The 27,929-nt window shown below is 30.2% G+C and overlaps 1 protein-coding gene across 3 annotated transcripts in view; it reads left to right on the plus strand.

The window, feature by feature from the left end:
* The window catches only part of LOC125065775 (extracellular serine/threonine protein CG31145), a 72,374-nt gene extending 45,260 nt beyond the window's left edge, over positions 1-27,114 (plus strand). For 2 of the 3 annotated variants that reach the window (XM_047673593.1, XM_047673590.1), the window contains exons 3-12: positions 4,724-5,071; positions 12,483-12,725; positions 14,904-15,028; positions 17,084-17,162; positions 20,255-20,347; positions 22,716-22,959; positions 24,264-24,344; positions 24,621-24,733; positions 25,059-25,199; positions 25,670-27,114. In XM_047673593.1, coding sequence (XP_047529549.1) covers positions 4,863-5,071; positions 12,483-12,725; positions 14,904-15,028; positions 17,084-17,162; positions 20,255-20,347; positions 22,716-22,959; positions 24,264-24,344; positions 24,621-24,733; positions 25,059-25,199; positions 25,670-25,859 — 1,518 coding nt within the window. In that variant the 5' untranslated portion in view covers positions 4,724-4,862 and the 3' untranslated portion in view covers positions 25,860-27,114. The remainder of the gene's footprint in view (positions 1-4,723; positions 5,072-12,482; positions 12,726-14,903; positions 15,029-17,083; positions 17,163-20,254; positions 20,348-22,715; positions 22,960-24,263; positions 24,345-24,620; positions 24,734-25,058; positions 25,200-25,669) is intronic. The other variant, XM_047673592.1, reaches the window with a different exon arrangement.
* Positions 27,115-27,929: the final 815 nt, after the last annotated feature.

Consider the following 27,929-nt stretch of genomic DNA (forward strand, 5'->3'; position numbering starts at 1 on the left):
TTTGTTTCTTGTGACATGATAGGATAGTTTTTCTTCTGATAAGGTTAGAAAAAATGCATGTCATAAATATGTATGATGTTTACTTCTTCGGCGATTCCTATTTTTACTATTAAGAAAAATGATTATAATTTTGAAATCAGCTAAATTTAAGATTTTTTTTTTAAATTTAAAATATTTATAAATTAAAATAAAAAATTATAGAATTAAAAAAGTCTCCACATTTCTTATGAGGGTTTAGTAATGTTTGTTACTTTTAAATTTTGTATTTGATAATTTATTTGTATGATCCATAAAACTCTAGAAAATAGTTTTAGATAAAAGTTTTAATTTTTATACAGTATCCATCTTTTCGCCAACTATCAAATAAAACAAAATGAGACCGGTCTGAACATGAAACCAGTAGTAGAACATCAATTTTTAAAATACTGCAACAAAAATACAAAAATGTACATTTTTGTTTCCTCGTATTCGATTTCGAACAAATAAAACAACTTTGTCCTTTTTCATCTCTAATTGATGTTACTAGGGTGTTTCAATTTTTGAATCAAAACTCATACGATAGGACCGATGCAAACTTGAAAATGTGTAGAGAAATATTCAACAAAAAAACTTTTATTTTTACGAGAATGGTTCTAGTATGGACGTGGTAGCTTATAAGGCAAGTGAAAAACAAGAAAGGACTGATTTTGCCGACGGTGACCATTATAAGACTAACCAACTGCGCAGGAGATATAGCACACATGTGTGCGTGCAAACACAGGTGCACTTTCCTTCACTCCCATAATTCGATGGAACGGCTAACCTACATGACCGAAAAAGTTCAATAGTAGCAATTGCTTTAAGCGCAAAGAAAATATTCTTTGTTAAACGAGTAGGTACAATAGATAGTCCATTATACTTGTATAAACGGATGACACGTTATAGAAAGAGATAACTTAACTTCGAGAGAAATTAAGTTAGAAATAAAACACCCCATGTTCTGTTACTGTTCACTTAAGTTATATACTAAAGATGCAAGCAATGCTGTCTATAACATTGATTTTCGTAAACTTGTTTTTACCATCTATTTTCGTTCTATTTTATCAGAATATTTTTCTTAAAGCAAAACTTAAGTGTCGAGGATAAAAACACTTTTATTCTTTCATATAACGCGCTTTTATGATTTGAAAATGGTTGTGAACGCTTTGTAACGAAAAAAATATACGGGGCTATAATTTATTATTAATTATAATGTAGAATATTACTATTATTTCGTCATACTTTTGTAGGATTGGATCTTGTTTGAAATATATTACAGCTCGTACTCGTACAGATACAATATCCATTTGGTATTATGTGTTTCTCCGACAGCGTATGATATTCCCCTTGTTTTTTTCCTTGAATATTTTACAATATTTTATGACAATGTTTACTTTCAACGTCTCCTGGGGAAACTTTACATATGCCTAATTTTTTTTTATGTATGCCGCTATATGAAGAAAAATGTCTGGAGTTATTATAATTATATTAAAAATACAAACATACACGGAGGAATCTGCTTAAAGTGAGGAGTATTCAAGCGCGATCCGAGAGGGTGTCATATTGACAAACTTTCGAAAAATTTGGAATATTTCTTACGTAAGGATGTCTCAAAACTTGGTTTGGAACAAGCATGTTAGAAGAAATGCTGACAGGTTTTGCTCTACTAAACATTAATGTAGAAATAACTCCAGACGTCACAAATATATATACCTATGTATAATCAACCGGTTTGTCAATAAGAATAGATGACTTGGATTTGTTTGAAAATTGTATTCAGAATTATCAATTTCTCATAAATTTATTGAACAACCGAATGTAATTTAATAAATACAACTCCAATCCAAATTCATTGGCTGCGCAAGCGCCTGGAATTATTAGCTGATTCCTCTCTACGAGTTATCTGTAATGGTAATTGCTGAGTTAGCCACTGAAAAAGATTGATTATTTCAATAGAAGACCCTTGATAAGTTGACTTTAGGTTTTAAAACTACTACCGATATACACCCGATATGCTCATACAATATGCTGTTTAACATACATATAAGGCAGTTCAAAAAGCAATTCTTTTATATTTTAAAGGCGTTAAAACTCTGGAAGAGAGTAGGCTTCACCATGAGTTATTACATGGGGAGTCTTAATTTTTAATAAAATATGTCTATTAACACATTCTGGGACAGTAAACGCCTAGAGATGTCATAACAAATACTCCGCTAATGTGTTAAAAGTACTGTCTAAAAGATGCCTTTAATAATTATATTTGTCAACAGAGTTTTAAGAAACGCCTTATCTTAATAGATAAGACTTATTAATTCTAATTGTGGATGGTTTTATTATCAGTTGGGTTCCATTTTTTTTTCACAACACGCACTAACTATTACACGTTGATGGTTCAATGTGAGGAACAAAAACCTTCCGAAAACAACTGCAAAGTTTCAACTCAATCGGATGATAAATGCCTAAACGTAAAGAATATGTACAAAATTATTATATACTAGATGTGCCCGCGACTTCGTGTTTGAATTTAAATTATTTGGATATTGTAGCGTGATTTTATTTTTAATTCTATATGTAATTCTAAAATAAAAGTAGCCTAAGTTACTCCTTATTACTATTAGAAAGTCCCGTCGAAATCGGTTCAGCCGTTCCAGAGATTAGCCGGAACAAACAGACAGACAGACAAAAATTGTAAAAAATGTTATTTTGGTATATGTACCGTGTATACATACATATGCATTTAGTAAAAATGGGTTATTTTAATATTAGAAACAGACACTCCAATTTTATTATATGTATAGATATGTACAATATTTTCTTACCCGCGTATGAGGTATGCGTACATACCCATTTGCACATTAACAACAAAAATTACTTACATGTCTTTAAGCTCAACCTAAGCCATTTGAATGGCTATTTATATAAATTAAAAAAAAAATATCCCGATATCGTTTTCATAAGACTCAACTTATGCAGAGACTGTATGTTTTGTTAGATGCCACATTCGGGTGCTTCATATTTACTAAGTAAAATAAATAGGCCAGTCAAACTAGTATATATTTATCTAAGTGGCTATTATTAACTTAGCTTAAAGCAAAAAAAGAAACGAAAGGGTTCTAAAGTAAACACATACACAAATATTTAATATTTTAGTAGGGTTCAGGTCTTACGAAATATTTCACCTTTATTAAAATTTAAATTTATATTAAAACTAAGTACGGTAATTGGCGCCAATTTTCCTATAACTAATTGGTATAATGTGTCTTACAGTAATTTTCATGTGTAATAATTTACGCTTCTAAATCTTTATATAATCTATAATAGTTGTTCTGATATCAGGTAATTGTAATATTTATTAAATTATATAAAAAATAAATTAAATTAAAAATGGATAATAGTAAATTAAATTAATGATATTTGTTGTGTCGTGACGGAATAATATTCGACACATAGTCGGTAATTTGTTAATCTAAAAAGGTCAACATGTTTTACAATGTATTAAATTATAACATTATCAATTACTCGTGTCAGTTTTATCTGCGTTTGCGCAGATTTCATGTATTGGATTATGAGTGATTAGCAGATTCAGCGATATTTAACACTACGTACCTATAACATAAATATTAGGTTCCTATTTCTCAGACTCAGCTAAACTTGCGAGCTGCATATAAATGTGTATAAACGTAATTTGTAATATTTTATTTGTAGAATATATATATATATATATATATAAATAAATTTATTTATGTGTATTGGCGGACTGCCAGAGCCATCTGATGGTAAGTGGTCAGCACTGCCACTGCATCCTGGACACCAGTTAAACATATTCTTACATCTGAAAAAAGACTTGTAAACGTGCACTGCTGGGTCTAAAACCTTATCCATAGATTGTGCCGAGGAATATAAAAAAATTACATGTCTTAAAATTACACGCTTTTTTGAACATGATAAGTTAAATAATTTATTTAAATATAAATATTTTTTTTTTAGAAATCTTTAAGTGATTTTCACCAGTACTCTGATCCAGATAAACAATTTCAATTTGTTTTTCGAATGAAAATATTTTTTAGAACTTAAAACTCATTCTTTATAATTTAATATTTATCCATTCAAAAGTATTAATTTAATTCTATATAAGTACTTAAATAAAAACGAAGCTTCCTTAATATTTCAAAACCATTATACTCAGACATTACTCCAGCTTGCGTAATCGGTTAACCTCACGGTCGTGAGTAAACGCTAGTGAACTCTGTAATAGTGGTACCAACATTAGCTGTTTTCTTGGTATTTGAACACTATATGAACTGGTTTTATATAAAAATGTCACGTTGCTGCCATTTAATTGAATGCATTTAATGCCATTGTCGTAAATAGCTATCGGACTCTAGTCTTACATTTTACTGTCATAAAATTGTACACTATGTTTTGTGGCAGACGAAATTTAATTAAATTAATATTATCAATTAATCTGAAGAATTACGCTAGACGAATCCTTATCTTGTAAAATAAATATACTGATAGAGAAATATATTTATGTTTATTTGTGTAACCAATGGGAAGCTTAGAAAATCCCGAACAATGTATCAAAAAAAATTCCAGTTTTTGTAATTTAGTTTGTTTGCTTTTTGAATAAATAAATAAAGGGAAATTTCCGGGAAAGTAAAAAAATATTACGAATTTAATTTTATGGGTGATGCGTTTGTTACAGTGTGAGCGGGTGGGCGCGCGCACAGTGGCGGCGGTGGCGGTGGCGCGGTGGCTGCGCGCGCGACTGTAAGCGCTCGCCGACGCCGGACCATGCGCCTGGGGGCAGTGCGACCGCGCCGCGCCGCCAGACCGCGCGCACCATGCTCAACATGAAACTTAAAGAGCGCCTCGCGCTTGCCCTAAGCGCCTTCCTCGTACTTTTTACGCTCATGCTAATTGTAGACCTACAAATGGACTATGGCATATCAGGGCATAGAGTACCTTTGCATGGTCGAGTGAAAATAGGCGACGACACTGATAAAGGACGATCCGCGTACATTGAATTTCGGAAACGTTTTCTTCAGAAAAGGTAAGTTAGTGTGCTAAGTGTTTTGTGATAGTGTTTGTGTGTATTTCGGGGTATGTATTCAAAATATTCTTATTTGCAAGAAATATTGGATTTATTATTCGAGATATCCTTCGTCGCAATAATAATCCCTTTAGATTTGCTTATCTTATCATAAATTAATATAATGACCTCCGATACCGGGCAAAATTAGGCAATATTTTGTAATATTTTTCAAAAGCAAATTTAATCTTTACTCGTTTGACACTCATAATTTTTGTAACTTAAGTGACAATAACAGGTAACTTAATTCATTATAACTAACCATATTAAAATATCAAATGGTGTAGTTCTAATAACTTTATTAATAATTTAATTCTATAAAATTTAGAAGTAAACTGTATCGTTGCGTTATCATGTGTTTACTGGTTTGACAGCGTCTCCTGTGATAAGAAATTACGTTTTCTCATTATGTAAACAAAATATCATAATGATGTCTATAACAATATATATTTTATATGCATTAACTAATCGTTCTACTTTATTCTTGCTACAAATATTTATTTGTATTGAAATAAAATTTTAATTTGGATTTAGTAATTCATTAACTGAAATATATATTGTAGTGCCATTTATATATGAATATTTAATGTATTCATATAATGTTACCGTTTTATTAAACTAGCTGTAAATCCTTATTCTAGTGTTAATGTATCATTATATTTTAACTCTTTCTTGTTTAAATCTATAATTAATCTTATTTAAATTTTAAGTAATTAAAAATATCATGATAAAATTGTTTGCGCTATCCTTCTTTAAGTCTGAATAATTATTTTTATAACATAAAGTTATGTGGTTTCATTAAAATTAATAATTATATTAAAAAAAAGTGATGATCAAAAATTTACACTCACAATTATTAACTTACGAAGTTCGATCACAATGCATATGTATATGTATAATAATGCATTGTACTACTATACACTAGGTACCTGCCCGACTTCCATAATAATACGACACTAAATATTTTATTATTTTTTATTTATCGAACAATATTTAAAATGATTTAAAAATTAAATAGATCATTAATATCTAGTTCAAAATTAACGTTTTATTCAGTATAATTAAAAAGTAAAATAAAGTGATTTATCCGTCACATATGTATGTTATCTGTGGAAGATTTTAAATGTACCATTTTTCTATATAATTTATTTGAATATCTGATTTGTGTTCGGCGTCGGTGACTATACATTGTTTTAGAAAAAGCAACGAATGTTAAATTACAGAATACTAAGCGTGTAAGTTGTACAAAGGCAACTAGCAACACGGAACGATTTGAGACTTCGAAGCTAGTGATTGATATACAAGCACGTCCTTATGAAACTAAAGTACTATTAGATGTGTTGAATAATACTTGAATCAACAATGTTTTCAGTTTCTTGACCCGTCCCGCTACTTTATTTCACTAATATGTATCTTATCTAATCTACGTCACCCTTTCTATCACATAATGGATTACTGATATAGTTTTTACGTGTATGATCAAAGTATAGAAAACTAACAGTGCGACTTAACTGTTCTTGCTTCACTGTAGTTGCGAATAGATAGATGCATTCTGATAGTTTTTTTTTTTCGAAATGTCAACTTTGACAATTTCCCCAATGCGTTTACATGTTGTACATGAGTTTAATTATATAAACATTTAACACCTAGAAATGTAACGCTCTGAATTCGCGATTTACCCTTAAGTACTAATATAATATTTTTTCGTATAATTGCACTGATACACCAACATAAAGGAAAAATCGCACATATTAAGGTTAGGCGTTATCGAGTTTATATTTATTTGTATATGATTAACTGTTCCAAAAAATAATATTTTTTATCATATTTATTATATTATTATTACTTATTTGTTTACATTACAATATAAAAATAAGTTATTTATTTAGTCAATTGTTATTTAGTCAAATAAATTGTGCTCTCATGAAAAATTACTAGATTACTACATTGTTTTCTATTAAACGACTACTTAAAAAATTTAAAATAAAAATAATTAATTAATGTTAAATATAACTACATCAATACAGAAATTATTGTTTTTATTTTTTACGTAAGTAAACACGTTCGAATTTCGGCCCTTTAATATTTATCAGTCTAATCTGCTTTTTTATCAAGTTTATCACATTTTTTTATCAACTCAATCCTTACCTGTTGTAAAGATGTATAAAGTGGTTTTTTTTTCTATAATTTAATTTTGTCCCAGGTAGTTATAATTAAAATCATGAGTGTTTTATTTTTATTTTTAGGTAATATACATATGTTGATTTTCTTTTATAACTAACCTTTTTCGTAACATTCGAAGGTGTAGGTACTGTTTTATACTGCGTATTAAAGACCGTACAATCTAGACAAATATTGTAATTGTAACGAGGCCGTATGCCTGTGTATATTTATTTTTAATTTATTCATAATAATTGGTTAATGCAATGTCAAAAGCAATTTTTATAAATACTGTCATTCTGTGCACACAAAACTCAAAATTGTGCATCTACAAATCTATTCAGTTTTTCCTTAGGATGAATATTATACGTATTAGAGAGGTCATAAATTTATAGTACATGATTAAATAAAAAAAAACGCGACAGAATTTAAATAATTTTGCGTCAGAAACTTTTTATTTAAACTTAACGTTTAAATAAATTGTTAGTATAGGGAAATTTTACATTTATGGAATTGACACATTTTTGCTTAAATAGTACAGTGTAATTAAACGGACTATTGGTTGAGTTAGTTATAAATTAGCGAACATAGCTTCGGTGCTATGATACTTATAGTTTCTTCTGTTTTTACTTTTAACCTTAGAAAAACAAAGACTTGCCTTTTTATGATTTTAAAACAAGTCGTTCTTTTAAAGAAACATACTGTAAGCAACTAAACAAATTATACAGGAGCTCGATATTTACATTATAAATATTGGACAACATCACATACATTACTTTAATCACAATGTAAATAGTTAAAGTTTCCATAACACAAGTGGTGTTATGGAAAATCAGAAGTAACGACGGTACCTCAAATACCCAGAACCAAGACAACATAGAAAACTAATGAACTTTTTAATATCTACTCGGCCGGGAATCGAACCCGGGACTTCGGAGTTGCGTACCCATGAAAACCGGTGTACACACTACTCGACCACGGAGTTCGTCGAAACATTATTATTGTCTCAAAAATCCATAACGATGTAATTCATTTAATAGTCATATTGAATTTCTTCGCCGACAAAAGAACCTTTCACAATAATTTTAACGATTACAAGGTATATAATTTCCAAGATAGCTATTTCATGTTATTACATGATAATTAGTGTATTTCTCGCCATAATATATCTAGGAATAAATTAAAACAGATTGTTATTTAACAGCCTGTTATTTCTATCGACGGAGTAAAAAACAGTGGAACAGCATGGTCTAGTAAGATTCTGAAATTCTCCTGTAGGTCTTACTCCAGATGTGAGATGTTTAAGTCCGGACTTCTACTTAAGCGTGGAGCATCCAGTAATAACTTTTCGAAAAGTAGCAATTATAAATGTCCCACTAAACTGAGGCGATTTCTTTTGAGGAGATTTGAAGATTATTCATAAATTCATACTTCCCAGATTTTCATACGACATGCAGGTTTCCTTACGATGTTTTTCAGTTATGAAATAAATTGGTTTTACTATGATTAATTGAAGTGTTTGTATAATTTTTGTACGTGTATTTAGTGTTTCAATAAACTATTTTTACCGTATAAGGTCGAGAAGTGTTTCCAGTTCTGCATCTTATCACTAGATTGCAGATGTTATGCCAAAGGTCGTGGGGAGATCCACTACAAACACTCGCGTAGAAAGATCTAAGACTCAATATTTATATAAATAATATAATATGTATCTTTAAAGTTAATACTCGTTGAAGAGGTTATTTAAATCAAAACAATTGATCATTTCAAACATATTATTTTAAATAAGTAATTAGTCAAATTAAAAGAAAAATAATCAATTTACAATAAGTTTCATTTTTACCCTTTTATGTCATATTTTTTTGTATTTGTTGACTTTCGTCCAGGATGAATAATTAATTTGTTTTGTATATAACATTGTTGAGTAACTATTGAGTTTCTTGTCAATTCAATTCTTAGTTTAATGGCTTTTAGTTGTTCCGACAGGGCACAGATAATGTACAATTTAAATAGTGCTTACGTTATATTTGACAATTCGCACGTGACATTGGCGAAATAATCTGTGCCCTCTTAGCACAAATAAAAAGCCAAAATTAAAAAAAAAAAAAAATTGACAGTTTTAACTTCTCTAAAACAACCCTATAACTAAAGCAACCCTATAAGTACATTTGTCAAAATAAAATTTTGACAAATATACTTATAGGGTTGCTATAAGTATATTTGTCAAAATTTTATTTTTGAGCTCCAATAAATATTGTTACTTTTTTAGCAGTACTGTGCAGCAGTAGCATTTGCAGATACTTTTATTATTGTTACAAATAAACATATTCTTCATATTCCTATACGAAAACTTTATATATTTTATTTAATCATACAATATTCTAGGATGTTATTATAGATATACAGTTATAAATATTCTCGCCTGTGTGTGGCTTTCTTGTACATATTGGAAGTATTAGGTATTGATATTTGTTTGCGTCAACATGTTCCTTATAACATTTGCAATCTGCCCATCGCTTTACATTCACGTAATAGAAGTGACAGCTTTTGTTGTAGAACAATGCATTAATTAATTTGTCACCTCGGCTGAGCAAATATGTAAAGTAAACGAAATATGAGTTCGCCACTCAATGCTTTTATGCTTTAGAACAATAGCTGTGTACAATCGAAACGTCATATCATTACAATGGCCCAGCAAACAAAAATCTTAAGAATTAATGCTCACACCAAGCATTGCCTTCATTGTTCAAGTAAATTATTTCTAGAATCGTTTATGTATAGTTAAGTTAATAAATGCCCGTATTAACTTTGCGCGCGATAAAAATTTAACGTTCAAAATTAAATTTGACTCACGTTACACTTAAGTGTCTTGTATTCAATTGCATGCTCTATTTATTATTTATTTGGAGACTATGCAAATTGCGTCTAATACACCATACTCGAAGGATGATGTTTGAGACCTGATGAGTCGTAATATTTTGTATTCAGGTAGATCCCTATTTAAACGTAAAACAGGTTTTTAGCAAAGATTTCTTTTTTGGCTTGTAGGATTTTAAATTAAGTGCTCAATACTTAATGTTGCTTAGTTGCTGATTTCATCAATCACGTCATTCATAGTGTATCAAGATGAGTTGATTATTTAAACTAAAAGAAGTTTTAAGACTTGCCGTTCACACAGATTACATTCATCTATATATATATATATATTCAGACATTTACATATGTATATAATAATTATGTTTTAGTTTCAATATTTCTATCTATTTGTGCGGGGAAATATAATGTTTTTTTATTTTATGACCTTACACGAGATATAAATGAGTTTTTTAACAATTTTGATGTCATTATTATATATAATACTAGTTGTCAGGTTTGAAATCGACCGGCAAATCGTACCAAGAAGAATTGACAAGAAATTTAATGAGTACTTACTCTTTTTTATAAATGAAATATATTGTCAACTGCACTTAAATGTAAAATTTGAAGACAATTGTATATTTTTTGCATGCAAATCAAAGATTACTAGTATCACGTTTTTTTCATCTAGAGATAGGTAAATATGATTTTTTTATATTGCACTATTTTAAATTTGTTACTCTATTAATAAAAAACAATAAGTATATATAAAAACTCCTGTATATGAACTTATATGAAATAATACCAATTTCTTCAGTCCATTTGCTTCGTCTAAAATGTTCCTTATGAGATAAGATAATTACTACTAAAAATTTGCATCGAGTAAACGGAACTTATTAAGACATTGTTGCTTCATTAACATTTAGCATCATTAAGCGTGCACTCTAAATTGTAACGATCTGGCTATTATGAAATATTTAATATGAACTAAAAATTACTTAGAAGAAAAATGAAAATATAAATTTATAATTAAAATTTGACCTCTAAATTATACAAATTTTATTAAACATTATATATATTATTACACACAATCATTATAATTTATTAACAAACTTAAACTTAAAGAATATGAAAAGAAAATAATATGTAATGATAAAAAAAATGACTAAACTAAATTAAATAAATCTATAAAGACATTTAAATTTTATACATAATTATATTTTTTTAATTAGTATACTTAGCTTTTTGCAAAATCACAGCTTTAAATTAAATAGTTACTAATGTAAATCTTTCTAGAATTGCGATAATAATATATGAAAAAAATAATACTCAGCAACACTACGATTATTTATTATAATAATATAACCTCAATTATTGACCCAATGTACTTTAATAACGGTTTCTCTTTAAAATATAGTAGAAAAAACATTAAAACTGTTTTTTATTTCCTATTTCAATTAATTTAAATAATGCTTCTAATATTAAGCACGCTATTTGCGCCGTTTTTCTTGCATTGTAAAAGTAATAAAATGTAACCGCCTTTCGTTGTAAGCAGAATATTTAGAGCTTATCTCACCACGCTGTCTTACTACGACTAAGTGGTAATACATTTGGCAAAGTTTTATCAAACATGCAAGTTTCCTCACAGTATCATACTTGGTGATCTGTAGTAAAGGCAGTCATATACTTAATTTAGATTCCAGCTCTTCAGACATTCAAGACTATGATATGAACCTCGTTAGATATAAATTTATATATTTTTATTATAAACATTATATAATATTTTTAATAATTATATTGAAACCAATTATAAATTTAAATTAAGCGCTTGAAAATTCCTTGGTGATCCCAATTTGAACCCACATTGTTCAGATCATATGCTATATAATTATATACACAAGGAGATAAATATATTATTAATAGTATATTAATAATCATTTATTTCTGCAATACTATAAATAAACATATTATTTCTATATAAAGCGCCGGTAGATTATATATTTTATTTCATTCTTTTATTTCACTTCGACATATATGATATGAAGACTTTATTATCATTGGTTAGTGACTAAAATCTTGATTGGTTCTTCTGTTATGAAACTTTTAAACAATTCAAAATCAAATATTTTAAATACAAGTCTGGAATAAACGAAACAATTGACTTGAAAAGGCTTAGGCGTGAATTGTGAAGGGAATTTCACTAATTGACTTAAATCTATTGAACCTTTATTTATTAAGATATTATTGAGTGCGTACTCACAAAATTCGTTTATTATTAATTGGGTATAAAACATTATAAATAAAGCTTTTATTATTAAGATAAAATAACTAAAACTTAATTCGATTTTATTAACAGTAATGGCAGCAATGGCTCAAGAGAATACGAGCAATCAGCCCCGAGTGAGACGAGTGGGAGCGATGTTGAACTTCGTACTCCAGCCACGCCGGCGGATCGTTTTGAAGACTTGCAAAGAATACTTCTTCTACAACTTCAAGGCAAAGCTGACGACAATCCTGTTGTGATACCCCCACATCGCGATTTAAATGTCTTAAGGCCTGAAAACCCGACCATAGGTGAAATGGAAGATTTGGAGCCCAGGTGAGAATACAAATATATTTAAAAAAAACTCGTTACGGTCCGAACAATATTTCAAAATAAATATTTCTTCGTTTCGTTTCGTTTAACATTAAGAAAACATTAACCTAAATATTCAAGAATGTACAGAAATTAATATTAAGACCGAGAAATATTAATTAAAATTGTTCGCGAAAAACGACTCGAAAAGGACATTACAAGGAAAATTTGGGAAAGTTGTCGACAGCTGACATCCACAAGTACAATTTATGTAGCGCGCGGCAAGACGGCGAATTAAATAGTTGGTTACCTACTCCGTTATTGCTGCAATTAAACTCTGATAAAACGTATATTGCATTTAACGATTCAACCGTTTCGTTTCCCCCACGTTTAATTTTCTTAAGTACCTTGCGTTCGTCATAATGATAGGTATGTAAAGCCAATTATTAATTTGAAACAAAAACCTTGTTTAATTATAATATTTTGTAGGAAAATTATAATTTCAAAGTCTAACTAAAATAGACTATACAGCATTCATCATTGCAAGAATAGTCGACTGTTCGTACATCCTAAAAGCTTTTCATCCACAACGAATAACCCGGCTGAGCGCTGAAGTATGCATCAAAACCAAACAGGTTGGTCGCTCAGTGGTTGACGTAATTTTACCAAAGTAAATATTAGGCCAAATCTCATAGGACCACGGCGAATGGAATGAAAAAATATCATGCTACATGGTCGTTCGTTTTTAGCTTTATGCTTCTCTTATGTCTTAGGGGAATGTATTTTCGATATATTATTATAAAACGGATCATACTTGAACGATAGACTGATTCTATAATGTAACAGACAGGGCGACCTTTTTTATCTTGTAAAGCGAATTTTACCAGCTTTGCTAGGAAACTTATTTAAAATCCTGTTACGGGGCTGTGTGGAGATAGGCGCGGGCCTTTGACAATAAAACTAAATGGAATGAATGCATGAGGGCTTCCTCAAACGTTGCTCAAGATATGACGAGGCCTTATAGCTATATTCATGTATCGCACAAAAAGGGTTGCTTTGATATATGAATAATTTTTACCATATTCTCGGCTCATCTACGAAAATGTAAAATTAAATGAGAACATTTTCGGAGGTATTTTCTTTACTGCATATAAGGCGAATATTTTCACACATGTGATATGTTCTTCTTCGTGCTTTTTAAAGTGTTATGCTATTAAGCGATTTATAACCAAACATACGAAGACTATTCTCTTCTAATCTATCAATTAAAAATTCCGTCTTAGTTCCTTTAGTTGTATCACGTGGGCTAAGTCATTTTTGGTTCAGACAATCGGCATTGCGATTCAACGGGGAAATACTGCTAGCATTCTTGTCACTATTCCACGCGACCATGATTTACAGTATCTATTATTATTTTTTGTTTGTATATGCATGTTTGCTTAGTCCACGATGAAAAAAAATAGCTTAATGTTAATGTAATAGAGACAAAAATAAATGCACAATATTTTGCAAACATACTATTTTAAAAGCAGTGAATGTTAAAATTGGAGACACTAAAATTTGCATTTTTCGATTTTATTCAATAAACTGGACACATAGCAATGCTTCCAAATGGAAAGTTTAAGCATATAAAATATACCGAGTTTCTATTTTAAGAAAATAACAATAAAAACAGCGGCAGCGTCTATTCCGTTTCAAAAAATTACCTGCAGGAAAAATGTTGCTTTTGCAATTTATCAAGTTAGCCATTCAGAATTCTAAACGTCCATTTGTACTAAATCGAATCGATCGTTTTGAATTCCCATTTGACACGAGCACAATTCACACCGAAGGAGAGTCAATAAATTTTATGGCAGACGGCTTGATTTCTAAATGCAGGTTATCGGGGCATGCCACAAATCGAGAACGTAACACGTAGGCTCCTTAGTATTCCGTTCCTTCCTGCGCCGTGTCGCCTGGAGTCTCGCCCGCCTCTAGCAACCAAATCACGTCCACTTATGTGTTCCACGCAGCCAAAACCAACACGCCGTAGGAAAATCTTCCATGTAAATCTCGACATTAACGATCAGGTTTAAGAATGTGTGATGCAAATTTAAAGTGCCTCGATAGATATTCCATTGTCCTATTGAACTTGTTACTTTGATTTTATCTCGTAAAACGTTACTGGTCAAACGGATATTGATTTTTTTATTTCTTTTCCAGCGTAAATGCATCGAATTTAGAAAAATTCCAGCTCAAAATTGCACAACATGAACTTTACGAAGACGGAGAGCCGCTGGTTGGCGCGGTACTTCAAGACATGGCTACAATCCCAATATTACACGTTGGTGCGTATATAATGACTGTAACTTATTAAAAACATAATATATTTTAAGAAAAAGTATCTGTAATTTGTCCAGCCCTTTGCTCCAATACAGATTATTAGACTTATATGTGTATGTATGTATGTCACAATTATTTCGTAATTTTTTTTCTTTAAAAATGGCTTGACTCGATTTAACCAATTCGACCGACCATGATTTTTATTTCTCATTATTAACATATTGGTAAAAATACCAATAACATAAAACATTGGTAAAATTTATATATTTATATAATGTAATGTCTTTGTCATTTATTTTAGTTAAAATACGTCGTGTTTTAAAAAAAGGATCAAATCATATAAATAATGATTTAAGATAAAACTTGTGGCTCGAATATTTTACACTGTTTTCAACATAGTCGAAAATTTATCTAGTGCCTCATTGTTATACGAAGGCCTTGCTTTAGCATCTATCAAAATTCACAAATCCGAAATTTCAACATTTAACAAAGATATTCTCATACAGTATTACAAATATAAGATGCTGTATAAAACGAATAAAGCACAATGACTACTTAATCTGCTTTAAATTACGACTGTAGCGGGTTCTTCTCTTGCCTTGGGCCATATTTATTCTAATCATAAATTTGTTTGCTCCGGGCTACGTGTTGTCCTATCATTGTTATTTAATAATAACAATGATAGGTCTTTCGGTAAGAAAAAAATCACAAGACTCCTTTGGTTAGATTGTAATAATATTTGTTATAATTTACCAGTCCATATAAATATATATCTGTCTATACCTAAAGAATTTATTACGAATTTAATTTTGTTTGCGCAGAATATGACAACGAACATTAAATGCACATGTTGACTATGAGTGTGTTACTCCCTTTAGGAAATGCTGTTAGTACTACTAACTCTTGAAACGTCATACGTTCAAAATTATTATAAATCTTAATTTAATATTAAATAATTTAGGACATTCTAACATAATGAATATTAATATATAATCTAATTGAAAATTGTTAATTTCAAACTAAGTTTAGCGTTTAAATATTTATGTCAAATTGCAAAACTTAACAATCACCCAGTGAAACGAGTTAGGTTCTCTGCATTAGGATATCTATACTATTCTATAATAACCAATGTTGATCTGAATACCAAATTCCACCCACTATAATAACCAATCACATTTATTTTTCTCGTGTTACATATAATATTTAATCATTTCTATATTTTTGTTTCAATCGTTTCTAAGTATTGCCACTTAATTATTTAATTCATTAAGAAAGTCAATAAAACATATTAAATGAAGGCTGATTTCATACCTAATAACATTATTATTTATACCTTGACTTCCCTTTGGGAGTTGTAATACAACGAAAATATGTTTTCCATGTGTACATAACTACGTACTCGTAATTATTAAATAGAGCCACACCACACATTATAGTAACGTTTTGACAATAATATAAATATTATGTAATCAAATTCGTTTCATAGACGATATAATTACATTTTTAACTTCCGATATAAAGTAAAGCCGAAGTTTCATTAAGTAGGTAAAATACGTCGCGACCGTCCACCTGCGTGTGTACAAAAGCTTAAGCAGCCAGGGTATGTATATTAAATGAAGTCGGGTCTGCAATCAGTGGAGGGTTAGCGGTCTGCGGACAATGGTGCCACAACAATCTCGCCCTTTACTTCCAATTGGACTTTAATATTTAAACTACTTAAATGGATTTCATTGTTAAAATCGGCTCTATCAAATACAACTCTATTTTTAGTTATACGATCAAGAATGATTATTGTTGAATGTATAGATGTATATTACCAGATCGATTGGGTCCTTAGACAACTTTCAAGCTTAACCTTACTTGTAAATTCTCATTTGTTTTGAAGGTCGTACTCTAATTTGTTATTGTGATAGGAATCACATCGAATATAATATTGTTACCTTTTTCGAAATAAATCATTTGATTGAATTGTTATTCTTAATAAAAATATTATAATAAATTCACAAGCTTAGTTTTACTTATATGTTTGAGAAACGTTAAAAAGTTGTTTTCTATTACAGAACAAAAAGAAGGCGGTACGCAATTGAAGCTTATAATAGATTACCCCAATGGTGTCCAGGCGTTATTCAAACCAATGAGGTGAGATCTTTGTAACCATATTATATTGAGAATATTTTAAGTTATGTTTTTCTACACCAGCATTGTGCCATAACTTTAATATAAGTACTTTAGTTTCGAGTGCTTGGTTCTGTACGACTTGTATAAGTTATGTCATGTTGTTGAGAACATAACGCGTTGCTTCCATTTACCTAACTTCGAGAACATTCTTTCACATGATCGGCTTAGAGGCTTGCCCACCCTCTTTTGAACTACAAGTGCTATTGAAGGAAGTAAGGAGTTTTTTTCGAAGTTCTGCGACGCTTGGGCTATTGTTACCGTTATATTGTTGGGTTGTTCAAACTACGAGTGCGAACTAACTTATGTTTATTCTAATACCGAAGTTCGGTATTCTTCGGTATCAGTACATATTGAAAATATAAGTACAAAAAAATAGTATAAGAAAGAAAATAAAGTTAAGATAATGGCATAATTCATCACGACATTATCGTGATTAAATTATTCTAGAATACTTAAAGGAAAACATCGTCGGTTTCGAGTGGATAGTATATCGGATGTCAAAAGCTTTTAACACTTCGGAGTAACTTAAAATTTTATTAATTGAAGTTGCGAATTATTTTTTTTGTTTTATTTGGTTAAAATATAAATCAAATTGAGTCACATACACCTTACATAAATTAGCTTCGTTTTAAGATTAACAAGAAAATTGTATATATCTTGGCGACAGTTCAAGGGTTGGTGATAGCCCTCACTATTCGCTTTGGGACAATAAATTGCAACAGTCGATAGGAACCCTTCCCTGTTGATAGGTTTATAGGTCACGGGCTTATCCGAGTTATGTGATTACTTATAAAAATAAAGAGATCTATTTTTATAAGATTCTTTTTTAAGATTTACCTCTTAAATATATTTGAATAGATTTATCTTTCCTGATATGCAGTTTGTTTATATGTTTTTAGTTTATATTGAATTTGTTTAAATTCTTTAAATTTTATTAGTATCGTTAAAACATTGGATGAGAAATTTAGCATACACGTTTAGAAAAATATTTAAAAACGGACTTTAAATAAATATATAGAATATAACTAGAAAAATAATGTACATAATATTTTCTTTATGAAGAATTAAAATTATATATATTATTAAATAATTAATAAAGTGTTCCACGAAGATCGAACATTGACTCTTATCGTCAACGTCATGCTAATGGACGTCGAAGATTTTGATGTACGGCCATTATCGAACTGAGACGCGATTGATACAAAATTGTCACCCTTCCACTGTCTGCCCTTCATTCTTGTTCAATAAAATAATAACAACATAATATATGATACGCCTGTAATACTGTAGTATTCACATACAAATATGTCTGTACTCGTACAAATATCACGTCATTACACATGTACATCTACATATTTAGCTTTATGTCAAAATATTAAAATAGAATATGTGTCTTATTCTATGTAAGATTCTATAGATGACAGTAAGTGGAGCTAGTGTTCGTACTCATGCATAATTATACATTAAAAATAATAATAATAAATATTAATTCATATATCACAATAAATAATTTTATCTAAGTATATCTCGCTCTGATGATAGTTTTACTAAGAGACACAGAGTCTATTGTCGTCCGTTGAATCGTCGATTGTTATTAAATAATAATGTATTGAACATACTTTGTTATTATTGAGAATGAGTAAAGTATAAAAGGTTTAAATTTCATCGATCTGATCCACTAGAGCGCAATAAATTGGATGACATCCATGGTCGTATGTTACCTGAATCGCTGCTATCTAACCAGCTTCACGATTTAAGCGCCTTTTTAAACGTTTTGCTTCCGACGTATTGATATAGTACATCGTTTGTGTTAAACGATTATGTTGTTTCTATATATTTATTCAAAATTAACATGTGCTTTTGTATACATAGACCCTTATTGGTAATTTTGAATTGTAGTTTTACAAGTTTAAATTTGTATTTACTACTGGTTCGGAATGTAGATTTTATCGAAAATAACGTGCAAGATAATCAGTTGCTTATTCTTTTCCAAGAATTAAATAACAGGAGTAAGTTAAATAAATAAAAACGAATGCTTACTTTGTATTATCTTTGTATATATTCTTCTATCGAATACGCTTTCTTTAACAATGTTTTAATTTTTACACAAGATTTTAATAAATTAATTGGTAAAGATTATATCATAAATATTTTAAACTTGAGATCTATTGTTAGTAATTTAATAATATCCGTAGTCATTAACGTTCGTTTTTAAATTACTCAAGTGATAGTGAAGTGTGAGATTTAATGTAACAATTTAGGGGTTTCAATCAATATAATTAATTAATCTACCTACTAATTAAATCATTATAAGATGTTTTTTTTAATAGTCTTGCTCAGCTAACACATACATTTTATACGCAGGAGTATTACATTATTAAATCGAAACAGCCAGAATCGAATGTAGTAAAACCTTATTTATGATTAAATTTAATATATATGTATATCACAATTTAAATTAATAAATAAGATTATTATAGGTCTTAACTCTTAAGTATTCTTCTTAGAACTCAAATCATCTAAAGTAAAGCACGTTTTATTAGATAATCAGTCTTGATATACATTAATTAAGTAATCAGAACAGTACGCGTCGTGCTTTATCTAAGATCATACACTTGTACACTCCTTGCTCTCATTTAAGATATTATCGCGTATGCTCTGTATGTAGGCATAAAATGTAAAGTATTTTAAAGTGGTAATTTGTAACATTTTAATATTTTTATTACAATGATTTGAATTAAACTAACTAAATAGATGAAATTTTAGTTAAGTACAATGTAGTTGATGCTTATTTTAGTAAATACTAGAATGATTTGAATGACAGGGATAATCTAGGAAGATTTTAATATATAAGATATGAAGGTTTCTTATATACAAACATACTTGATTAGTTAGTTTAGGTAATAAGAACAATTTGAATACATATATATTTGTAGAATTCTAAGTATAAAAACCGACATAAAAAAGCTATGCATACAATATTGCTAAGATCTTGTCTAAACACAACGTGGGATCCCACAACGCCAACGCTAACTAATATCTTCTGCCGACAGATTCGCGCGGGACGTCCAAACATTGCCTAACCACTTCTACTTCTCAGACTACGAGCGCCATAACGCTGAAATTGCAGCTTTTCATCTCGACCGGTAAGTGCTCAGATTATTACAATATAATAACTGTAACAAAATTCGTAACAAAAAACGCATTATCGTTATATTTTGTTATCATGAGTTAAATTCGTTGAAAATTTGTATATGTTACAATAATTATTGTATCTATTTTAAAAAACATAACAAATTGTTTTTTAATCCTATTATGTACTATATGTTTTTTATATGATAATAATTATAAAATAATGTTGGGTACTGAGACAAAATAGTTCTTAGTACCTATCTTAAAATCGAATAAAACCAAATAACAAATGTTACCAAATAAAAGGCGGTTATTTAGGAATATCTTCAAATATATTTTTCTTCTATACGTGTGTAGTCACAAAACTCCTGCTTAAGGTCTTTCTAATTGACCTATTTTTATAATTTTTTAAGTATATGTGAGTAGGATGGCTGAATGGCTTAAACTTTAGTCAGTATATCGCGTAGCATTGTGTTCAACGAGTTTATTAAAAAAAAAGTATAAAACTTATTCCACCTGTACAAAGACGCTAGTGCTTAAACATACACATAAATCAAGATTTTAGTGTGGCAATAAGTTGATCACAATAACATAAAATTACTTTAAACATAAAACAATAATTGTCACAGTGGTTAACAGGTAATTAATAGGCAGTGTCCAACAAGATGTAATAGCACACTGTTGACTAGCACGAGACTAATTATATGACGTAGAACTAATTAGGATTGTCGTTATGACGAGATGATTACACGTAAATATAACCTTGCTAACTTAGAACAGAGTAATTTAATGTGGTTGAAGGTTTAAGTTTAACAAATTGAAACTAAAATATGTAGGTAACTTAATTTACTTGGCCAATAACTTGTTCTACTAACAGAGTCTGTGCAAGCCCTTCGAGATAGATATCTCCCAATCATGACATGTTTTTCCGTTAACAATGATTAGAATTGTTGTTTTCCGGTTTGAAGGATTAGTGAGTCAGTTACAAGGGACATGAAATTTGATTTCTAATGGGTGTTGTTTTATAAGAGATAGTTAAAATTACGTATAATACCGTAAATGTCTATGGACAGCGGTGATCACTTACCATCAGGTGGCAATCAATTTTAATCTTATGCTCAGAATTATGATTATTTATAAAATGATAAATGAATATGAACCTTTCTGATTTCACTTACATTGTTTATCGGAAAATGCTCAACATATTTCGGGAAGACTACGGTTCTCAAACTTCTCAGTCTTTTTTCAAATTATTAAATAAAACCTATAATTATATATAAGTAGTGATATATGTAATTATTGTATTTATTTCAATCTCTTTTATGTCAATGATAGTGTTATGTTGCTGATAATAAACGACTCAGTAAACTTTCACTTATGTAAACCTATCGAGGAATAAAGTGTAAACCAAATCAAAGATTAGATATTATGACAATGATATAAAATGAAACTCTACGTAATTATAAGACAAAACAATAATTTGCTACTGTTATACAAATAATGATTGTTCGCTATGATTACAGAAATGCACAATTGTAAATATTTGACGTGTCTTACAATATATATAGACATACATTACAGACCGTGAGTCATTATATATTGCGTTCTACCTAACATTATAAAGGCACAAAGGTACAAAAAAACATAGTAGGTACTTTACTAGCTGTGCCCGCGACTTTTCCCACGTGGATTTCGGTTTGTGATAATAGCAAAGGATAATTATTATTACTTAAATGAAACACAGCCTACACTACCTCTGAATAAATAAGCTTTGTAATGGTGGTGTATTATAATCGGTATAGTAGTTTCGGAAGCAACCGATTACAAACAAACAAACCTTTGCTTTTTATATTCTTATAGATTATAAATGTAGAACAAGTAATTATATATATACATATATATAAATAATTGTTTATATAAATAACTTTTAAATTTGCAAGCGATCGAAAATAAATCTCGAAAAGACCACACACGTAATTTTTACAAAAAAATAAATATAAACAAAAAACAATTCCACTTAAATAAATGTAACGCAAATTGTTTAACCTGTAAACTGGATATCCGATAATGCATGTCCGACATCTAATCATCTTACCGACATAATTAAAGAGTTTATTTAAATTCAGACGATAATAAACCTTGTAATCTTTGCTGGGAAGGGTAAGGATAATTCTTCAGAAAATATTCGTAACGCACCATTTAATCAAATAATTAACTTCCGCAGATGTCGGCCTGAGTCATGTGAAACCCTTTAAATAATTGATTATCAATTTTTACATCGCTAAGTTTTGTCGCTTACTCGACCTTTTTTAATAAAAAATACTAAAAACAATGTAGATCACTGTTTTCATGTTATCAATGTTATTAATATTTTTCAACCAGGATTCTCGGCTTCCGACGAGCGATGCCAGTCGTGGGCCGAGTGCTCAACATGACAACTGAGATCTATGACGTCACTGAGGGGGACATCCTAAAGACTTTCTTCGTGTCGCCTGCAAATAACTTTTGTTTCCACGGCAAGTGTTCTTACTACTGCGACACGGGACATGCTATCTGCGGGAATCCTGACATGTTGGAAGGAAGTTTCGCCGCTTTCCTGCCGACTGCGGATTTAGCTGAACGAAAGGTAAGTGATCGAAATCTTCAATTATCAATACACATTTTCCCTTCCCATATGACAGAACACCTTTGTTCAATTATAATACTTTATTCATACGACAATAACGTTTTAATTTGAGTGTAATTTTTAGCACAAGTATATATTATTATTTATAAACAATTGTAAAAAATTGAATATATAGATTTTAATTTATAAAAAATGAATTTTATTATTCGATAAAGATCAAAATCGTTCGTAATAATGAGAGGGGATAAAGCTAATTACGTGGGTAACCTCAACGCGCCGTCTGTTCCCGGGCCAGATGTCTTAAATCTTTTAAGGGTGCCGGTTACTTATGTTTATCTGAAATTTTCTTTCGTGTTTTTGATGTAATAAAACATTAAGCTGCTGTTGTCCTGAGTAATACTATACATTCGAAAGTGAGTTTATTTAGTTGTTAACGCTTTCACGTCTTAACTGTTCAACCAATTGAAAGTTTGCATACACGTTGATAGTTGTACAGAAAAAGATCTGATTCGCACCCCGAGCGCCGCCCAAACGCGAGTAAAACCGCGGGCGGAAGGGATGTGCTTAAAATGGAGATCAATTTTTTATCTTAACACTATTACTTTTCTCTATGTAATTAATTATTGTAACTATTGTTGTTAAATATTTGCCTTTAACCATTTAAAGCGCTACGAGTTAAAAATACACCTGTATCGGTGTAACGTTCACTTAGTAGTAGGCCTTTGTGCAAGCCTGTCTGGGTAGGTACCGCTCATCACATCACACCTACCGCCTTACAGCAATACTTAGTTAGGTGTGTTCCAGTTTAATGGGTGACGCAGTTTAACTACATACACTACATAACTACACATAAAACTAAACTAAAGTCTATAGACATTGGTGACGTATCATTAGGTGACCAATGTGCCAATCAGGTAACCCACATGATAAAAAGTCACGTATGAAAGACATTAAAATATACAAAATAAGCGACAAATCGAGGTTTACTGGGCATTTAAATACTTCCAGTATTCACCTTCTAGATCCATCATCAGAATATGACTTTCAAATTATTGTACATTATTCAAATGAAATTTTAAAATTTTGCAAAGTTTGAAATCGATACAACGATTAGAAGTAGGTTGAATCGATTTCCTAGAATTGTTTGCGTACCGACTTTCTTACATAAAACATAAGTTAATACAAAATGTCTAAAAATACGACATTTGAATCTTGTATTTTTTAATAAATTACAATACAAAATCTCTATCTTTTATACATTAAACTAACATATATATTATTCAAAGATTAAAATATTTCATCAGGTTTGGAGGCATCCGTGGAGAAGATCGTACCATAAGCGAAGAAAAGCTCAATGGGAATTACAATCTGACTACTGTGATACGGTTAGTGATTGCTAAACTCATTTTATATATAACATATTATATATGTTTGCGTTTAAAGACACCATTTCCTTCCAATCATAATGTTTTGGGAAAACAATACAATTTTTTAGGTTTGACACACTGTCTTGGTTTGAAAAAAAGCATAGTCCGATTTAAATACTAATAACACATAATACTTTTTAATAATAATTTGTCCGAGGACATTGGCATATTTTTTTTTTAGGTATAGCCATACAAAATAAATATATGAGCTGATGATGATTATTTTATTGACAGGTACGCACGACCCCACCCTACGACTCTGGGCGTCGTCTTCTGGATTTGATGGATATGTCTATATTCGATTTCCTTACCGGCAACATGGATAGACACCACTACGAGACTTTCAAGTGAGTATATTAAAAAGGATATTAGTGTCGCGTGTGGTCGAAATTATTTTTTTTGGCCAAAATTTTACTAATAAATTACCTGGACGTTTACGGCGCAACAACTTTTGAATGATGCTTCATTTACTATTTTAATAATAAAAACATAGAAATTTGTATGACTATTTTTGACACTTTATTAAGGTGCGTTTTAAGCTGGCGTCGTATCTGTATAAATTACGTGATATTAGATATTACGGTCTGAATATGTGTATAGTAAGCCGATTAATTTGTCGTGAGGATATCAGCTACAGTAGAAGTTATTTCATTATATAAATACTTGTTCCAGAATGTTCGGCAATGAAACTTTCACCCTACACCTGGATCAGGGCCGCGCGTTTGGGAAAGCCTTTCACGACGAGCTCAGCATACTGGCGCCGCTACTGCAGTGCTGCCTGGTTCGTCATACAACGCTTGCTGCGCTGCTCAAGTGAGTCATACTCGCCTCAGTCGAACTCAAACTCTTTGCCCTATATATCCATAAGTGGTTATATCTATAATAATATTATAAATTCGAAAGTAAATATGTTTGTCTGTCTGTTATTCTTTTACGTAACCGAATTTGATAAATTTTGGTGTGAAGCAAACTTGAACTCCAAGGTTGTCACAACGGACAAAGATTTTTTTTTTATGCTGAACACCTGACGACCAACATTAAAAATAGGAGCGGAATCGCGGGCGCCAACTAGTTGTATATAAATATTTTATACAATGGCATTTGAGTACTTGACTTACGATGGTGTCATACACTTTACAGTGTCTAAAAATCGTTATGCATTATGCGTAATGATTTTTAACTGAATATAATAAAAGATGTTAAAATAATATTTGAGTGGCATTTCTTTTTTAAAGCACAACAAACATTTTGTCTCATTGCATGTTTGTTTTGTTTCCTTTCAGGTACCATAACGGCGTTCCTCTATCAACAGTTCTTCGGGAATCTTTGAAAGCTGATCCAGTGGCTCCTATTTTATGGGAGCCTCATCTAGCAGCTTTAGATCGACGTATAGTCACTGTTCTGGACGCAATTAGGAAGTGTAGAGACAAATTAGAAAATCCAATACTGAATGAAGTGAACGATTTTGTATGACCGTAGCCAGTTAAATGTGTTGGAACTTTTGAAGGATCAGTTTGAAGACAGTGATAACAGTGTGATATGCAATGTTACGAAGTGCGGTGTAAGGGAAGGTGCAATTGATAAAAATGACTCACTAGTCGAACTCTCGTATTCCTGATTTAGATATAGGAAGATTTCAAACGCAAACGCAGGTCTTTGGTCCAGAAAGACTATTAGAATTAAGTTTTCGTGCCAAAGATTGTCCAAATGAAATCTTGAAATTTATTCAGCATAATCTTTTAACCATTCCACTGATTAAGGAGCCATGTTACATGCCAAAAATTGAAAAAAAAAATCGTGTAAATCTATCCGTTTGTACAAATCTATTAAAGCGACAATAGTTTGTGTGAACACGTGTTTGATATATTAGCTTAGTTATTATAAATTTTTTTGTATATTTTGAAAGTTGAAGTCTGAAACAAGCCTATGCTAAGTGCAAACTTTGTACATAAATTAAATGCAAATTAGCTGTTATGTTTAAGATAACTCAATTTTTCGTTGTGAATCGGTTACCATAGCTCGAAGCTCAATAAGACATATCGTATTGCGGTTCTTCTGCAAGTGATATTTATATAATAGATGTTTTTATTATCTGTCTCTGTTGTTATAGTACTCGTTACTTTTAGAAATTGATAATGCAATTATTATTATTTTTTCATTTATATTTTAGATGTCTGCTCTAAATTTATATGATTAAGTTATTTGCGCCGCGTTTATTGCGTTTTTATTTTAAACTAAATAAATGTTAAATTTAAGTTCTATTAGTAATTTTAAATTATTTGTCGAATTATAAGTTGGCGTTAGTTAAAATTATACGTTAATTTTTCTGGAATATTTATTTATTAAAATGTTATTTATACTTGAATTAAATAAAACATAAAAATTCAAAATAGTTTTTATAGCAAACGCTTTCTATGAATTATACCGTATTTGGAATGATATTTCGAAAAAGATCTTTTATTACATATATATAAGGTGTGTTCAAGTAGCATTCTTAAAAGTTAACGTTAATTATTATTCCTACTTAAAATTATAATTTGAATAAGCTTAGGAATGGCAGTGTCAGTTAATATGAGGCTTTATGTGAAACGCAGTTGGAAATAGACGACTTGCCAAAGATGTACCTACATACATACATACATACATAATTGTGTTTAAACGTTGTATGATATATATGACGCTACTGTAATGCGTGTCTGTTGATTGTTAATAAACTTTTAAAAAGTAACTTGTGATGTTTTTTTTATTGATCTATATCGATATGTATATTTTGTTTCGAGTTCCTACTATGAAGAAGAAGCAGAAAATAAAAATCAATAGTTTTTTTTTCCACCAATCATATGATATAAAGTACGTCATATCTACGGCAGTTATTTTCGGACGATCAGAAAAATGCTTTTTAAAAATTATTGATTGAATTATTTATTACCACAAAAATATTTATTCGTGTGTTAACTACCAGATCTGAGACAAAAGTGATTTATTAGTATATAAACATTATACAGAATAAAAATCCTGCGTTAGCATTTCTATTGTATCTACAACTAAGCTATTTTTAGGCGCTGGTGTGCACCAGCAGTGCTTTACCAAAAGCAGATTTAAAAAACAATTATAAATCCATGACAGAACACCAAATCGGCTTTATTTTAAATAGGCGGAATTTCTTTTATGCTTATCTTTTATATTTTTAGTGTTTTAATGCATTTTTTACGTAAACTTTTCAAGAAACCCCTTATAACCATAATATAATAATAAATATAAGTACGGTACGGGACGTTGTGCTGACCAGAACTCTTCACTCTCCGCAATGTTTCTAATTTAAAACATAACGAACTTTCATACAAACTCATCACCTGTTTAACCTTCTTGGATGATAAACATTAAAAAGCCAGCAACAGCTTTCTTTAACTTCGACATTTATAAAACATCGATGAAAATGTTCACGCACTAGATATGGCGTTCCGAACACTCACTCTTTCAACTGAAGTGAACTGCAGACTGTTAACATGACACTGGTTTTTTCATTCATTCAGTATGGGATCG

Source organism: Vanessa atalanta, chromosome 8, assembly GCF_905147765.1.
Source record: "Vanessa atalanta chromosome 8, ilVanAtal1.2, whole genome shotgun sequence".
Lineage (NCBI taxonomy): Eukaryota > Metazoa > Arthropoda > Insecta > Lepidoptera > Nymphalidae > Vanessa > Vanessa atalanta.